Here is an 18,755-nt window from a genome sequence, read left to right as displayed (position 1 = left end):
CTCAAGATGACCTGAACAGATTTCCATAATCCAGCTCTAACTCCTGTCCAGTGTCCTATCTCCTATTCTGTTAACCTATCCATCTATTCCTAAGCCGTTCCATCGTGTGTGTGTGTGTGTGTGTGTGTGTCCTCCTCCCATTTAAAGTCTTTATTCTTAAGGCTCAACCTAAATGCTTTATTATTTATTCCACCATTTTTGAGCATTTTCTGTATTCTAGCCACTGTCTGCTAAACACGTTATGCCTATGGTTTCCAAGCTCATTCTTTCATGACTCACAATAGGAAATGCATCTTATAATCACAACCAGTACACACACAACAAAAGCTTCATAAACAAAACTTACACTTCCCACACAGGATGCGCTATGATATTTTCCAAACCGTTGGATTTTTGTTCTCTTCTGTTTTGCTCTGTAAATGATTGTCATAACTCACAAAATTGCTTCTATGACTCACATCTTAAAAAAATCCTGGTTTTCATCAGTTAATTCCAACGGTTATCATATGCAGGTGGGGTTATGATTACCTCGTTGTAATGGTACTGAAATGGAGAATGTACTGTCTGCCGGGACCATGTGGTTAGCAAGGTAAAGACAGGGTCTGCAACCCACAGGTGTCTGAGCTTAGAGTCCAGGCCCTTCACGATGACAGCCTATGGCCTTCCCTGGGAAGCGGGCTCCGTCTCGCCTCGGAGGTCCCCAGTATTGATTTCCAACCTCACTTTGGTGTAACCACCACAATCCCTTGTGTTATCATTAGGTGGGGACATCGTTGGGCCCCCAGTTCAAGCGCACACCCCACCGTCAGTCACCCTTATTCCTTTAGAAAGCCTGGTATTATGCTGAAATAGCGGATGTTCATAAAATGTTGTGTTGAATTAAATTGTATGGATTACGGCAGTAAGTCATGCAATAGAAGTTAAACTGTATGATGAAGTTTCTGGTTCATAACGCAGGAAAGCATATCCTCTGCTTGGGGAGGCTTTTCAGTCTCAGCAGGAGTTATATACAGTGCCCATGCTTTTAAATCACTGACATGGAGATCATCCTTCCATAGTTCTGTCTAAAAGACCTGATGGTGGATCTCCTTTCTGTGATGGCAAAGCCAGAAATTTTGGAGCAGCCAAAAGTTGGCTAAGAGTGCATGGGTTTCTTCCATTTACACCTGTGCGATGAATTACTTGTGCGTTACCGAATAAGTGATAGTGATCAAGTCAGCTTAAGAAAGCACTTTTGCAGATAGATCATTGGTACAGCAGATGGGGTGACAGCAGAGAAGAGACCAGGCAAAATTGTAGTGAGTGGAGGTGACTTTGTTCAAAAGAGCCTGGGAACTATAAGGACCCTGTAATGCCAGTCTGGCTAACCGGATGAAGCCCCGATTCTACACAGGAACATGGAGACACCAGCTCCTTATAAGCATTTTCTGGGTGTCAACTTTAATGCACTTGCAAAATAATGATTTTTATATTTGAAAGGCCCAAAAGTAAAATATCTTCTGTTTGGAAGACTTTTTAAAAAAGTAGCCAACAGTGGAAGATATAATGGCGGTTACAGGCATCTCAGTCAAGTGCAGAGGAAACCACCAGAACTGACTTGCATAAAGCAAGTAGCATTAATATGTTGTTCCCACCATGCAGGCTCCCCACCCCGGTCTGTCCCTTTAGGATGGTCTTCATTGATCCATTATCTTCTGTTAGAGGTGAAAATACTGAAATAAAATGAAAATCAGGGCAAAATGTCTTATACATAAGAACAAAGACAAACCTGAAGTCGATCCAGCCAACTACTGATTCTGAACGTAATCCAGATCATTTTCTATGCCCCTAAACAGAAAGATTTGATATGGCCTCGGAGTGTCCAATAATGCAAAGAGCTGCCTATTTTGTTTATCTTGCTTTGGGAGAGGTTTCTTTAAATCACTGCTGTGAACATACTATCTACAAAATCAGAACATTCGAGTCTTTTTTTTTAATAGTTAGATATTAGGGCTTTTTAAAGCACCATGCTTCTTTGATGGAATTAGTTTTTCATTAAAAAGTTAATTGAAATTTTTTTAAGTGGAATTCTTTTTATATCTGTGAGATACGCTGAATAATTTGATCTGAGCGGCCTGTGAATCCATAGTCATTCTCTACACAGTTTTTCTTGATTGCATTCAAGTCATTTCTAGGTCATTAGTCAACTTGATGCAACAGGCATTTCCTCAGCCCATTCCACTTTGTGGTCTGTGAGCCCTGATTTTGCAACACTGGGATCTAGGGTGTCCGGGGCATCCATAAAGGGAGGGCCACTGCAGGGCCACCCTCAAAGAACCTGAACTCCATCCAAGACCACAAGGTTGCACCCAGACTGTGCAAGACCACAATCCAAAGTGGGATAAAGATAAGGACCATGCATGACCTATAAACAAAGGGCAGATGTGCCTTGTTGAGGGGATGTGAGAAGGCTCACAAGACTTTGCAAGCCACCCATCGAGCTAAGTAGTGTGAGGGATTTGGAAATGAATCCAGCAATTATTGGTTAAGCATCCAGTTTGATAGAATTTGCTAAAGAGTGTTTGAAGTAATTCATTGTGGCTAATTTTATCTTATTTACTGGTTAAAAAGTGTCTTAAATATGAGGGAAATTATTGCACCAAAACCACAAGGCAAAAAGAATTCTGTAGTGAAAGCAGCAGGCTCTTCACGGGTGACACTGGAGCACAGGGAGAAAACCGAGCTTCCAGAAACCTCTACATTCTTTGGAGGAGTATACTGTTGGGTCCCTCAGAAATCTACGACTCCATCCACCAGACCCAAAGCAATAATAAGAAAGGAATAACACATGAACGTGAGCTGCCTGGCTTGAGGATTGCAACGTTTATATCACAAGCTATGTTTTCCACTCTTGGTACAATTTTAGGGAAGCCAGCATGTCTGAGGCTTTATAAAAACAAACAAAGAAACAAAAAAAACTTTGCCATGAATATTTTTTTTAAATCAAACACATGCAGTTTTTTATTTATTTTCCTAGGTATTTTGCAAATATGAATCATGTCCTCCGCTACAACTGGAGTAGTTTTGGCAAGGGAATTCAAATGATTTTTATTTCTAGATTTTAGCAAGAACTTACCAGAATTTTACCATGCCTCGTGTAATTAATCCTCCGTTTGCCAACCCATGATCATCTCTTGTTCCCTTGGGGCAGGAACTTACCTCACAGTCTACACACTGGACTTGAACTCAGTAAACGCCTGTGAATTCAAGCACAGCAACTATTTATGAGGTTTCCCCATTACAGGCATGGGGCTAAGAGCTCTTACGTACCTTTTCTTTGCAAGACCCAGAGGAGAGATCTGTAGTCCAGTGAGTTTACATGGCTGTCCCCAGATGTCCTATTCCTCTGGCCATCCCTTATCAGCCCAGTTATAGTGATCCATTCAAGATTAATTTGCATCGTAGGCATAATCAAATCTTCTAGAGTGGCTAATATCTCTGTCTTAACTTTGAAGATGAGACGACAGAGTTATAGATCTGCCAGCAGGAAATTAAATATTTAGACATTTAAATATTTAAATACTGAGAAAAGTGTCTCTCTTCCTCCTCCCCACCAGTTTCTCCTTCTGCCATTTTTGATTCATTAATCCTAAGAACCTACATTTGGGGGTTGCTTTTCCTTGACTACAATTTTTCTGTCTCGCTGCCCTTCAGAGAGAAGCCTTTCTATTCCCTCCACACTCTCAATGCTTCAAAGTCTCTGATGCATCATTGCAGCTGGAGTGTTAGGAGAAATCTGGAAAGAAAATGGAACCCTTCTCACTGACCATTCCCAGAGAGTGGGAGGCAGTGACACATGATGGAATGCACATGGAAATTAGCAAGTCAGCTCAAACGTGGTTAGATCGTTGTGTTGAGAAAGCTAGTGTCCAATAAAAAGACAGTTGATGGAAGGTAAACATAATCAGTTACTTTATCTCATATAGAATATTGAGGAAAATGTTTCGTAAGGAAGCAATATTCATCCCCCCTCTTTCTCAGAACCTGTATTTTTAACTGAGCATCAAAAGGAAGGCTTTGAACAAACAGATTTGCTTCACTACCCTGAGTGAACATCTGATTATCTTTTTTCCCAGTTGGCTCTTTGTCTCTTACCTGTTGCCACCTCTTGGACTTGTTAACGTTGGTTAAATTACGCACCATCTACGGATAAACAATTATGGAATTTGCAGTACACCCCTCTGTAGAAGGCATCTTACACTCCTGGAGGCAGCCAGTCTTGCTGTCTCCTTGCAGGGCCTACATGGAAGCATCCCTAACCCACCATGATGGAAGTGACAGCCAGCCCCAGGAACCTGCTCTCCTGCTGGGAGCAGGACTAGCCTTTGCCACCCTACATAGCCTTTGGCCTGATTGGTGATTCACCTATCTCTGTGTTCTTCCAAACTCCAAGCTCTCTGAGTGGTTTTCTTGGAGCTCCTAACCTCCTGGCACCGCTAGGTGGGCATGGACACGGACTTCTGTCATTGAGAAGGGCACCTGTTGGGATGAGCACCGGGTGTTGTATGGAAACCAATTTGGCAATAAATTTCATATTAAAAAAAAAAAAAAGAATATCCTGTTCTTGACTTAGCCTCTCATGGGGCCCAGAGATGGATGATGGACAGGTCATCAGAATCAGAAAGCCCTGCCTGATTGATCTCACGTCTCTTGTTAGGAAGGAAAGTACCAGCATCTTTGGGATGATTCTCACTTGTGAAGCTCATTGCTAAAACTTTAAGACAACAGGAAAAGTCGCATTTAATATCCAGTTACACATATTATGAAGAAAAAAAAATCAACTCTTCTATTGTTTAAATTGCTCATTTGGCAACCTTCTGTTTTGAGAGACAAAAAAATTGTGCCTAATTATGGCAGCCATAGGGAAATAGGCTGGTATCAGAGGGAGATCACACCAGTGCAACTAAATTTCCCGAATAACCAATAGGAACCCCTGAACAGCCTGACTGTTATTTCTCACCCTCATCTATAGAGAAATTTCATTCCAGCGGGAAGAATTTTCTATAAACAAACCTTTTTACTTTGGCTTTGGATGATCTATCATATAAATAGTGAAACAAATATTATTGCATAAGAAATTGTATTTTTATCATTGATTTTATCCATGCCTTGTGTTGCAGATAAAAATTCAATAAAATGCCTAGTTTGGAGGTAGTCAAGAGCAAATTGTACCTTCTAGACAGGATGCTTATTGAGTTTTAACTAAAAGCTATGCGCCCTTCACAGAAAACCCTTATTTTGTAAATATATTTTAATGCTCTGTTGATGCTTAATGTTCAGTAGGAGCGATTGTTATAATTTGCACATCATTAAGCTTTGTAAAATTAATTTGGCAACAACATAGCCTTGGAACATTACAGAATACGAATACACACAGTCTTGGGATTGTCTCGTCGAACTGCTAGGAAACAAGCCAAATTCCCCCCGAAATTCTAGAAGGATTTGATTTCCCCGTGATCTTCTGAACACAAGACAGGACTGGTGTGTGTGAGAGGGGTGGGGTGGCAACGGGGGCAGGTAGGGTAACGATAGTGCATGCACATGAACATATGTGCACACCTGAGGAACTTCTCCAAGAGCCCTATCGTCTCCCTTTAATCATCTGACACTGTGTATATACAGAAGTCAAATACTGGACAATGGGAAATTCTCTGACTTTATTTCTTATTGAGTGAGCATGAGATCTCTGACAATGAACAGGTATAGTTAACATTTGCACCCCTTGGTTAATTATAGAGCTGGGATTGCAGTTCACACAGCCTAATGACCTACAGCTTACAGGGATAAAAGTAAGCCCTTCCCGTGTCTGGTTGCTTGTAAATGGCAGTACTGGACTTGGGCCAGAGGCACTGAGCTTGAACCTCTGCCCACCCTTTCTGCCACTCTGACCTTAGTGAGGCACTTACTTTGTCTGTACCTTAGTTTCCTTGCCTAGGTCTCACTTTTATATCAAAATACCACACTGGGTGGCTTCAATAATAGATCTTTATTTCTCATAGTTCAGGAGGCTGGGAAGTCCCAAGATCGAAGCACCCTCAGATTCAGTGTCTGGTGCAGGACTTTTTCCTGAGTTTTCATTGTATTCTCACATGGCAAACACACACACACACACACACACACACACACACACACACACGGAAGAGAGAGATAGAGAAAGAGATCTCTTGTTTCTTCATCCCCTTATAAGAGCACAAATCCCGCCCATGAGGGTTCCACTCTCATGACCTAATTACCTACCAATGGCCCCACCTCCTAATATCACATTGGGGTGTTAGGATTTCAACATATGCATTGGAGGGGGCACAAACATTCAGTCAATTCTGCCCCTGGCCCCAAAAAGCCTGTGTCCATGTCAAGTGCAAAATACATTCGTTCCATCCCAGTAGCTCCCCAAGTCTTAACTCATTGCAACATCTACTCTAAAGTCCAAAGTCTCATCTACATACTGGCTGAATCGGGTATGGGTAAGACTCCAGGTACATTCATCTGGAGACAAAATCCACTCCAGCTATGAACCTGTGAGACCAGGCAAGTTACGTGCTTCTAAAATACAATGGGACATGCATTGGGTAGACATTCCCGTTCCAAAAGAAAGAAATAGGAAAGAAGGAAGGACTGATGGCCCCAAGTAAGTCTAAAACTTAGCAGATCCCGCTGGATCTTCAGAAACAAGAATAATCCTCTTTAGTTCAATGCTCTACCAGTGACACCTCTGGGATTGCAATCTCTCCCCGACTTGTCAGGAGGGTTCTGCCCATGCTGTGGCTCTATGCAGAGGCTCTGTCCTCTGTCCATGTTGGAGTTCTGCAAGGCTCTGCCAGGCAAGGCTCTCCGCCACTCAGCTCTGGGAGGTCCAGTCCTCATGGCTTCAGGTGGAGGCTGTCTGGCCTGCTGAAACCAAGGCCATGACCCTGATGATCTCTGAATATCCTTCAGAGCTATTCTTCCCTCTTCTTGAAGAACAGCATGAGTTGAGGGCCACATAGCTCTATCATCCTGTCCTGTAGAATCTAGAACTCAGCTCTTTTTACTTCTATCCCATCTCAGTCTCCTTAGGTTCAACTGGCAGTGTTCCTGCTGGTGTGGCTGTTTTCAGTCCATAGTTCTCACCCACACCAATCTCCTCACCACAGGGCTGCTAGGCCACACCCTTACTGTTCTCACACTTTCTCCTGTTTTTGCCATATGGATAGGCTGAGAATTTCCCAAATCTTTAAGTTCTGGTTCTTCTTGGCTTAACAATTCCTTCTTCAATTCATCTCTCTCTTTTTGCATTTTTCCATAAGCAGTCAGGAGGAGCCACACTTACAACAGCTAAGTGTCCAAAATCATCGCTTGCACGTTTGACCTTCCACAAAAACACTAGAACATGAACATAATTCAGGCAAACTTTTTGTCGCCGTACAGCACAGACCATCTTTTCCCATTATCCAATAACACTTTCCCAATTTCCATCTGAGGCTTCACTAAAATGGCTTTTACCACCCACATTTCTACCCACACCCTGTGTGCCATCATTTATGTGTTCTCTAAGAAGAGGCAGACTCTCTCTCCAGTTCTCCCCTTCTTTGTGAGCTCTCACCAGTGTCATCATTAACAGTCCCTTCACAGGATCTTAGCTTTTTCTAGCATCAGCCTCAAGACTTTTCCCACCTCTGCCCAGTTCAAAGCCACGTCCATGTGTTTCTGTGCTTGCTACAGCAACACCCTACCTCTCAGTACTAATTTTTGTATTTGTCTGCTTGGGCCGCTGGAGCAAAATACCACGCTGGCTGGTTTAAACAACAGACACTTATTTCTCAGAGTTCTGGAGACCAGCCTCCACATCCAAGATCCGAGATCGAGGTCCAGTAGATACAGCGTCCATTGTCTTCCTGGTTTAGAGATGGCTACCTTCTTGCTGTGTCCTCACATGGTAGAGAGAGAAAGCTCTTGGGTCTCTTCCTTTTTTGTATAAGAAAGGGTGTTAATTATATAATGAGAGCCCCACCCTCATGACCTAATCTGAAGCTGATTAGCCCCAAAGGCCCCACTTCCAAATCCCATTATTTTAGGGATTAGGATGTCGACATATGAATTGTAAGGGAACACACACATTCAGTCCATAGCATTCCTCATCTGTAAAATGGATCTGATATCAGTCTACCTGTCTTATATGGATTCTTTAAGGAAGAGGTGTGACCTGTCTGAGCCTATGCCTCCTTGACATTCCCTGGCTCTTGCTTCATGTATTTTGAAGCTTTGTCATTAAGCTCATAAATGTTTAGGATTGTTATGTCCTCTTGATGAATTGATCCCTTTATTATTATGACATTACCTTCTTTATCACTGGTAAGATTCTTTACTCATAAATCTATTTTGTCTGATATGAATATAACCACTCCAGCTTCCTTTTGATTAGTATTAGCACGGTATCGTTTTTCTGTCCTTTTACTTCTAACATACTTGTGTTTTTATATTTGAAAAAGATTTATTGTAGGCAGCATAGAGTTGTGTATTGCTTTTATATCCATTCTTACAATCTCTGCATTAATTAGGATTTTAGATCATTTATACTTAATAGATTATTGATCTATTGATATAGATTTAAATCTATAATCTTACTACTTGGGTTTTTTATTGTCATATTTGTTTCTTTTCTGCTTTTTTGGGTTTTTTTTAATTAACTAATATTTTCTATCACTTCATTTTATTTATTTGGTTGGCTCATTAGCATTATTTTACTATTTATTTTGTAATTTCAGTGATTTTTTAGGATTAAAAGCATATATATTTAACTTATCACTTTATACTTTCAACTGATGTTATATGCTGCACATAGAGTACAAGGACCTTTTAATAATATGCCTCCACTTTTTCTTCTTAATATTTGTGCAACTGTTGTCATACATTTTACTTTTACATGTGTTATAAACCCCACACTGTGTCATTATTACCTTTTGATTATCAATTATTTTTAGTGAGATTTAAAGAATAAGAAAAAATCATATATTTACCTTTATAGTTACTGCTTCTGGTACTCTACATTCCTTTGTGTACATTTAATTTCTATCTGGTATCATTTTCCTTCCGACTGAAAGACTTTCTTTAACATTTCTTGTAGTGTGGATCTGCCGATGGTTAATTCTTTCAGCTTTTTACATTTTGAAAAGTCTTTATTTCTTTTTAGTTTTGAAATATATGTTTTTTTGAGTATAGAGTTCTAGGTTGACTTTTTTTCTTTTAGTGCTTTAAAAATGTTGTTCTACTGTCTTCTTACTTCATGTCTTAATCAGCTCAGGCTACTGTAACAAAAATACCATAGATCAGGTGGCTTATAAATAACAGAAATTTATTTCTCACCGTTCTGGAGGCTGAATATCTAAGATCATGGTGCCATCATGGTGGGGTTATGGTGAGGGACCTCTCCTGGATTGCAGATTTGTCATTGTGTCCCCACATGGTGGAAGAGGGCAAGGGAGCTCTCTGGGGTCTCTTTTATAAGGGCACTCACTAATCCCATGATCTAATCACCTCCCAAAGGCCCCTGCCTCCTACTGTCATCACCTTGGGGGATTAGGTTTCAATGTACAAATTTTGGGAAGACATTCAAAAGCACTTGGATTATTTTTGACAAGAAGTGTTCTGACATCATTGTGTTTGTTCCTCCACACATAATGTGACCCTTCTCTGACTACTTTTAAGATCTCCTATCACTGGTTTTGAGCAGTTTGGTTATGATATGCCTTGATGTGGTTTCCTTCATATTTCTGTGGCTGAGGTTCATTGAGATTCTTGGCTGTCTGTGTTTATGGTTTTCACCAGATTTGGAAAAATTTCATGAAACATTTTTCTGTCATGCCTCCCTTTCCTCCTTTAGTGATTCCAGCTACATGTATGTTAGGCTGCTTGATGCTGTTCCATAGCCCACTAAAGCTTTGTTAAGTTTTGTACTCTGTTTTCTCTCCGTGTTTCATATATTAATATGTCTTCATGTTCATTGACCTTTTTTTTCTCTCTGCAGATCTCATCTGCTATTAATCTAATCCAGTGTATTTTTCATTTCACATATTGTAATTGCATCTCAAGCTTTGACTTGGGTCTTTTTATATCATTCATGAATCTATTTAAATTCTTGAATATCTATGGTCATAACACAACTATAACTGTTACAATGCCGTTTCTGCTAAATTTAGTATCTAGGTCAATTATGGGTCAATTAGGATTGATTGAATTACATTTTCTTTATGAAAGAAATGTTTCTCTGGTTTTTTCCATTCCTGAATTTTTTTTTCTAACAGCTTTTTTGAGATATAAGTCACATATAAAAAAATTCATGCTTTTAAAGTGTTCAGATCAGTGGCTCTTTGCATATTCACAGAGTTACACAACCCCGACTATTATCTAATGTTAGAACATTTAGCATCATCCCAGAAAGGAACCCTATATCCTACAGCAGTCATTCCCCATTCTGTCCCAACTCTACTCTGCCCCTGACAGCTGCTAGTGTACTTTCTGTCTCTCTGGATTTGACTATTCTGGAAATTTTGTAAAAAGGGAATCATAAGCATGTAATCTTTTGTGGTTGACTTTTCTCACTTAGTACAGTATTTTCAAGATTTATCCAAGTTAAACACGTACTTGTACTTCATTTCTTTCTATTGTTGAATAATACTTCGTTGTGTGGATACAACACATTTTGTTTATGCGTCCATTCACCAGTCGATGGATATTTGGGCTGTTCATATCTGGAAAAATTTTACGGGATGTCAAACATTACAAAATTCACCTTGTCTTGTACTGGATATTTTCACTGCTATAAATATTCTGACTTTCGTTCTGGGATGCAGTTAAGTTAGTTAGTGACAATATCATCTATATGAATTTTGCTTTTAATATTTGTTAGGCAATACCAGTGTGGTGTTCAGTCTAGACCTAATTATTCCCCACCACCGAGGTAAGACCCTTATGCGTTGCATCCGATGCCCTGTGAATCTTGAGGGCTTCTAATCCGGCTGGTGGAACAGGCACTATTCCCAACCCTGTGTGAATGCTGGGCACCTTGACCTTCAATCCATTCAGGTAGTTGTTTCCCTAGTTTCTGGTAGTTTACTCGAATACCTTCACAGATCTGCTTGGCGGCATACCCAGGTGGGACCGTCTTCAGAGTCCCAGAGTGCTCTCTCTGTGTAGCTCTACCCTGTGAACACCAGCCTCTTCTCAGTCTCTCAGGTGAGAATCCTTAACTCAGGGAAGCTGCTGGGCTCCTCCTGGACTCCTTCTCTGCGCCACAGCCTGGAGACTCTCACAAAAACGTAAAAACTCTGCAATCATCGGCTTACTTCGTTTGTTTTCCACATCTCAGAGAGCTCTGTCCTTCATTACCTTAGGCAATACCTTTGAGACTGTGGTTATACTCTGTGTGTTCTCTGGTTGTTTGGGGTCAGAGGGAAAATCTGTTTTTGTTACTCTATCTCAGCCAAAAACATTTGGGCCATGACCCATCATATAAATGGTTAAATTACTCATTGGTGGCTGCCAAAGCTGCTGCATAGAGAAATGTAAACTCTCTATGTGTATATGTGAGATGTCAATATCAATATCAGTATCAATATCAGTATATCCCAGCCTTTTAGAAAAGGATTAGTGGTGACTTTTGTTTCTGAGGACAGATAATATGTTGGTAACCACGCCTTTAGGAAATCCCTCTGTGCCATTTGCCTCCTTGAATGTGGGAACATTTATGTCTCCTTCCACAGGTGATCAGCGAGTTTGAAGCCTCTCCTGACTCATTTTCCTACAGAATTCCCAACCTGAGTCGGAACCGTCAGTACAGCGTCTGGGTGGTCGCGGTGACTTCAGCTGGGAGAGGAAACAGCAGTGAAATCATCACGGTAGAGCCATTAGCTAAAGGTGTGCCACTGTAGAAAAGACCTCATTTCCCATCGTAATTGGACTGTTTTTAAATCCCTGTTCTATCAGAAATAAAGCTTACGGTGCCCTAAAAATCCCCAGAAAACCAGAACATCACGTGTTATCACATTTCAGCGTAAGAAATAAGGTTGCTGCTAGCTGGCACTGGGCTTTTGTGCAAATCAGAAAAGACTCCACCAACGGTTAGTGGCTTTACAACTCAAAGTGCCTTAAGGAAAGTAAAGACAAAGAGCCCCCACTCACCCCTTGGAGTAAGTGGAAATCACCCCATAGTAACTCCTCAAGGAACTTCTACTTTCATCAAAATCAAGCATCGTATTTCTTAAAGAGAAATGTTTATTTTATTGTGGAAACTTACGAATATAAGAAAATCGTCAGTTCTTCCTGTATTGAGAGAATTGCTGTAAGCAAGACCTTACTTAATAGTGGGAAGTCCGAGTCACCAAAGAACAAAAGGTTCCTAAAAATGAATACGGTACCTTCACACTGAGATGTTATACTGGTCCTTAGAAAGCACATATAGGCGCAGAATATTCTTACTCTACTTCTGGTAATTGCTCCCACCCAGTGTTTAGGGTACCGCTATATTAGCACTTTTCACAAGTAAATGTACTAACATCACAATTCCAGGGCCAGCGGGAGGTGGCCCCTGATTTTGGAATGCACCACATTGGCAGTGTTTTACTAACAAGGCTGCTAGGTGCCCAAAAGAGAACAGAACGCTCCAAGATTCCGATCTTACCTCTCAGAGCTCATGATAACGTGCTTATTAGTGTGATACTAAGAAAGAAGCAGAATAGAGTAGTGAGGGAAAAGGAGAATACCGTCACATTTTGAACACAATTACAGTTAGGGAGTAAATGTATTGTTGCTGAAGAAAATAAATTCGTGGATTTTTTTGTCTATTAGAATCTTTGATTATGATATCCAGCCACCCCTAACGTACCCTCTCACATTTAGCAACAGTGATTATCAGTGGACATAAGGACTGCACCGTGGGATAAAAGCAAACCAGCACATGAAATGCTGCAGTGGCTTTACTTCTTCTCTCCTGCTGTGTGTTCATTGTCAGGCAGGTGGTTGGAAAAGTCCTTTTTCTCAAGAGACATCTGGCAGGAGGCAGAAAGGGAGAGGGGTCAGCACTCAGACACCCCCATACCTGGGATGGGAAGAGCCTACCGGGGAGACAGAGTCAGGTCCAGGAGTAGCTCTGCAGAACACCAGCTTTCTCTAGGGAGGGTGAGGCACAGGGGATGCCAGAGAGGAAGGGGCGCGGGCAGACAGCAAGAAGAACCAGGAGCATAAGGCCAGGAATAACAGAGATGTTTCAGAAAGGAGGGAGTGGTCTGCCGTGGCAGCAGCTGCTAGGAGGTCAAGGCAAACAAGACTAGAAGTGCCCTTGGGTTGGCCACACAACCTCGCTGACCTTGAAAGCAGTTTCCTGGGGATGGGAGCTGGTTGAGGGGACAGAGTAGATGGGAGGTGAGGAAACAGGTCTGCTTGGCAGAAAGTTCTCCAAAAACACACACCACCTGGAAGAAGCCACAGGCCAGAGTGAGGATGGGTCTCACCCAAGGAAAGGTTCTGGTTTCACTGTGGGCTAATGTGTCAGCCAGCAGAATATGTTTGTATGGTGATGGGAAAACCCAAGTGGAGAGGGGGAGGTGATAATCCAGGAGGAAGAGCAGGGCCACAGGGCTGAGGTTTGGAGAAGAAGCCCAAGGGGGCTTATAGGTTTGGTGACAGGAAATGCAGAGTTCCCAACCTGGGTTTTCTATTTCCTCTGCCAAGCATTAGGCAATTTGGGGTGTGGTGGAGAAAGGAGTTTGAGAAAAGGAAGGACAGTAGGAAATCATCACTGCAGAGAAGCGGGAAGGAACTTACTAACAAAACAGTAAGATTGGAAGGGAGAGCGGACAGGTCAGCCGAGGTCGGTGATTGTAAATGTTTGGTGGGTCCTAAATTCTCTGTTGTATGGATTTCTCCAGAAATGTTCAGCTTCTCATGTTCAAGTGGGGTTCCCTCAGAGTTAGGCTTGATCCAGATGGGTTTTCCAAAAAGAGACTGAGCTAAGGAACCTCTCAGGCACGGAGCAGATGTTCTAGATAAAAAGCTCCACCCAGAAGCCCCAGACACTGGCAAACCACAAAGGCTGACAGGATCAAGCTGGAGAGGTGAAGCTTCCGGCAGCTCAAGGAGACTGGTCCGGGTTATCCTGTCATTGCTGGGAGATGGATGCAGGCAGCATCAGTGCAAATGTGTCGGTGGGAAGCAAAGTCCAAACTCTAGAGTTCGGGAGTCCAGAGTCCCCGCAGAGAGGACTGCTGTTTAGCAGATCAAGTGGCAGAACGGAGACATGGACCCAGTCTCGGAGGAACACCATCCCGAAGGAGCCCAGGGCCAGGGTCGAGCAGTACAGGACCCAGGAAGGACGTCCAGGTGCAGGTGGATTGATTCTCGGAATCACCTGAGGTGCTCGTTAAGACTCCTTAAACCCATCAAAGAGCCATTGAGTCACAGGTCAGCATAGGAATCTGCATTTCTAACAGAGATTCTAGATGATTCTCTTGCCTGTGCCCATTTGAAAACCAGTTCTGGTGAGCTCTGTAGCTTATTAGTCTTGGAATTTCAGATGAGGACCCTTGACCTTCCAGCTGCCCCCAGTGGGCATTAATTCTACACACTGGGTGTGTCGGGCTTCAAGACGAAGTGGTTCTGGCCTCTGTTTCTCAAAATGCTGGTGGGAAATTATTCATAAGGCCTGGAATTGATTTTAAGGGTTATAGCTAACACATGACAGCACTAAAATGGAATAGAGTCAGATAGTCTAGACTGACTTGAAAGGAGAAAAGTACAAAAGATTGGAATGCATGAAACATGGCAAATATTAATTTGGGGCACTTTGTTTTCACGCACATCCCAATACGTGTATAACTTTTGGATTCAACATGTGGTTTGTTCCTTACAGTAGGACGGGGGATGTTCAAAAGCTTGGAAGTCCCTACCTCTAGCTGGATTTCCTGATCATCCCAATTTTGCTGCAAAAATATTCCTCATCCTATAAAAGGATGGTCTGAAGGGCTTGAAATGGAGCATGCCACACCACCAATGCCAGAAGTCCAATGCGACCTGACCAAAATATTTTTGTTACAATAAAAAATTAAAAAACGTCAATGACTGAAAAAGTGGCCTCCACCTTAGAATACCATGGAGAAAGTGTGCCGTCCATGAGCCGTCTCTGAAGGCTCTGCTTTAAGGAGGAAGACCTTGCTGTAATATTTGGTGCACAAAACAGGCTCAGCTTCTGAACCCACCAGCATGTCGTTTCAGTTCTGGCCCACAGCACTCCGAACAATGAAAATAAGAGTTGTTTGGTAGACCTTAATGACCAAGGCTGGTGTTCTAGACCGGGATGCCTCTGTAATGACTTGACTCCATATTTCCTGAAATTCTAGGGCTTTCCTGGAGAGCCTGCTCCCCATGCCCATTGGCCAGTCCAGACCCTCAAGTCTCAGATGATTCAGGGTCCCAACACTGGTCCAATCTTTACGGGTCTAGAACCAGACTGGGGCTACCTTCCATATGTGGTCTCTGTGTCTATGTGTCTGGGCTGGCTGAGCTTCCAGAGGGTGTGTCCCAGAAAGCAGCATCCCGACAAGCAAAGGTGTGGCAAAGGTGGGGCACATTGTTTCGCTTCTGGAAGACTTATGTCTTGGGGTCAGCTTCCGTGTCTCACTCAAGATGATAGCGCTAGGAACCTGTCAGGGCCAGCTCCTCGGTCTTCACGGAGGCCCCTGCCGACACAGGTGCACCCGGGCTCTCTCCTGTCTACTCCTGCTGCTTTGGGACCGTGCCGATACCATATGCCTCTGGCAGATGCTTCTGTTGGAGCATCTGAATCACTGTCCCAATCAAACAGTGTTCCTCGAGAGAAGCCACTCTGAAAACATTCGCTGTCCGTAACGTTTGTGCCGAAGACCAAATTGATACAATAAAGCCAGGAAAGTACCACAGAATTGATAAATAGAAGTTGTTCCGGTTTACCTCTCCATCTTTTGGGGCTTTATGCCCTGTATTGTCTATTCTCTCCGATATTAAAAGGATATTGAATGTGCATTTTTGGTGTTGAGATAAATTGCTTAATAATGTGCCTTGACAAATAATTGGGCTCATAGAAAACACAGCTTGGGGCTGCTGGGCTTATGAAGACCCAAATATTTAATTTCGGCTCCTCACATTTAGTCAATAGAAGGGGAAAATGCTCCAGTAGGGATTTTCAGGTATTCGTATGTTCTTCCAAAAACAATCCTTTATACACATCCTGATACCAGGGAATAGTGTTGACAGGTGTGACATCAGTTGGCTGTGATGCATTCACCCTTGTAGGGGGTGTTACTATATTGGGAAAGGTCATTTTGGCCTTTATGTCACTAAAGCCATGGTGCAATTGGACTTCTGCTGTGTTTGGTGCTCCAGCTCCGGCACGAATCCTGACCTTCAGTGGCACAGTGACTACCCCATGGATGAAAGACATCGCCTTACCTTGTAAAGCTGTTGGGGACCCTTCTCCTGCAGTAAAATGGATGAAAGACAGGTAACCAGTAACCTAATGTATGCCTTTAGTGAAACTCTAAGACAGTACATCAGACATACCAGGATGGGGCTAGTGGTCTAATTCTAATTCTCCAGGAAAATTCCAGGAGACATCAAATCTTCTGATGGAGAGGAAGTTGGGGTAGGGGGCAGAATCTCGGCTTCAGCACCAAAAGGGTCTGGTGTATTGTATCAATTTTCTGTAAATTCAGAGCCTTTCAATTCGTAAGAGAATGCTTGAGAGGAAAATAATCTAACCAACCCAATGATCTCTGCACTTCATCATGTAAATTTCCTCTATAACCAAGATGAACACTCCCACCCTCATATGAGATCGGGTGGCCATTTTTCTCCTTCTGAGATAATGGTCCAACTAACCCTACCTCCAGTGCTCTGAGAAATAACTTCAAGAAATGGAATGCATTAGGACTTCGCTAATAGAAAATCTGGTCTTCCACATTAATAGTAACTATTAAAATAATAGCAGCCAAGATAGGAGGGGGAAAGTGGGTGAGATGTGTTCTGTCCTGTAACTTTTCTAAGTGCTTTCTCTATGTTCAGAAGAAGAAATTGGAATATAAATAAAGGGCTGAGACTTCACTAATGAGCATGGAGATTTGATATAAAATGGGTTCAGAAGAGTGCTGATTTTCAAAGAAAAGCACTTAAAAGATATAAACTATTGAAATAATGGTCTTGGCCCAGGGACCACTTTTCTCCTCTCTTTTAAAATCAGTTAATCCAAATAAAAATAAGTAAATAAAAAAATAAGTAAATAAAATCACTTAATCCAAGGAAATGAATAAGCTCCCAAGGGTCAAGAGGCATTCTGCCTGATAAGAGGATGACCCTAGGTGACTGGACAGTCGCCACCAAGGATATGGTTATGATCACAGGGAGCTCCCTTTACACTGAGACCCACTCATCACCCTCTTGAGAGACCACAGTCCACTTTCTTTGTCAAAATCATCAACACCTGTGAATTTAAGCAGATCTACAAGAGACCCTCAAATTTAGTTGTCCCTATGCGATTGGGTCCAAATGGCACTTCTGTCCCAGAAGGAATTTTTACAAGAGGAAGTTGCCATGCATACATGGTGGAGGAGAAAGAGAGACACCCATTAGGGATGTGATGGGCCCTGACAGATGTGAGAGCCAGAATCCAAGCCCCCGGCACAGAGCTAACTTCCACCATAGCCTGTTTTTTTTTACAAAGAATGAAATTCAGCCGTTTGATTGTTTATGTCATAGAATCACAGTTTAGTTCCAAATGTGTTATCTACTTCAGAAAAGACTCTTTATGCTTTTCCCCAGCCTCAGCTAATTTGGATTGTAATTTCTTTAATCTGTGCCCTTTTCTTCCTGTGAGGCAGTAACGGGACACCCAGCCTGGTAACGGTTGATGGGCGGAGAAGCGTCTTCAGCAACGGGAGCTTCGTTATCCGAACCGTGAAGGCGGAGGACTCCGGCTATTACAGCTGCATCGCCAATAACAACTGGGGATCAGATGAGATTATTTTAAATTTACAAGTACAAGGTACAAAACCGGGGGACTCTTTTTAACGGCTTCTTTAGATGCGTGCCTATATGCGAAGAGTCACATCGACCTGATCTAAAAATCAGCCTTTCTGAGGAGCTCATTGCTATTTTCTAGTACAAAAATAGATAAATGCATGCTCATTTTGGAAAATGGAATGCTGCCAATCAAAGAAAATAGAAACGTTCATCATCCCAAAGATAACACTATAAAAAGGATAAAAGATATATCGTTATTATCTTTTACTAACATTTTTGCATCGCGGAGAAAGTTCATCTTGATAATGTCTGCCAGTTGCATGGCTTCCTTTACATATGTGGAAGTGTAACCCAGAAGACATAAACAAAAGGTAGGCCTAAAGTGAGGCCTTTTATCTGCTAATTGGCTAAACTTTTCTATGCAATGTACATTAAAAGGACTCCAACTAAGCAAACTGCTATAATATTTAGTGGGGTTTTTAATACAGCGTATATGGTTTTTCTTGATACCAGACACCAAAAGTACATGACAAATCCAAGATGGTCAAATTAAAGCCAGGTGTAAAATCCCAAGTGGTCACCGTCTGGGTTCAGGTTTGGTTGCACAGTGATACTTTATCAGTAGAAAAATCAAAGGGTATGCTTCTTTGGATTTAAGTGGTGTCACATTAATAAATCACAGCGAGTAACAATGA

The 18,755-nt window shown here is 42.1% G+C and overlaps 1 protein-coding gene across 1 annotated transcript in view; it reads left to right on the top strand.

Annotated features, from left to right (window-relative positions):
* DSCAM (DS cell adhesion molecule) overlaps positions 1–18,755 on the top strand; it is a 632,639-nt gene that overhangs the window by 557,628 nt on the left and 56,256 nt on the right. The window contains exons 21-23 of the mRNA XM_047874074.1: positions 11,778–11,931; positions 16,429–16,546; positions 17,919–18,082. Of these exons, the coding sequence (XP_047730030.1) occupies positions 11,778–11,931; positions 16,429–16,546; positions 17,919–18,082 (436 nt within the window). The remainder of the gene's footprint in view (positions 1–11,777; positions 11,932–16,428; positions 16,547–17,918; positions 18,083–18,755) is intronic.

Source organism: Prionailurus viverrinus, chromosome C2, assembly GCF_022837055.1.
Source record: "Prionailurus viverrinus isolate Anna chromosome C2, UM_Priviv_1.0, whole genome shotgun sequence".
In the NCBI taxonomy this organism is placed as follows: Eukaryota; Metazoa; Chordata; class Mammalia; order Carnivora; family Felidae; genus Prionailurus; species Prionailurus viverrinus.
The sequence above is the reverse complement of the archived record's forward strand: the minus strand, read 5'-3'. Positions and strand labels throughout refer to the sequence as shown.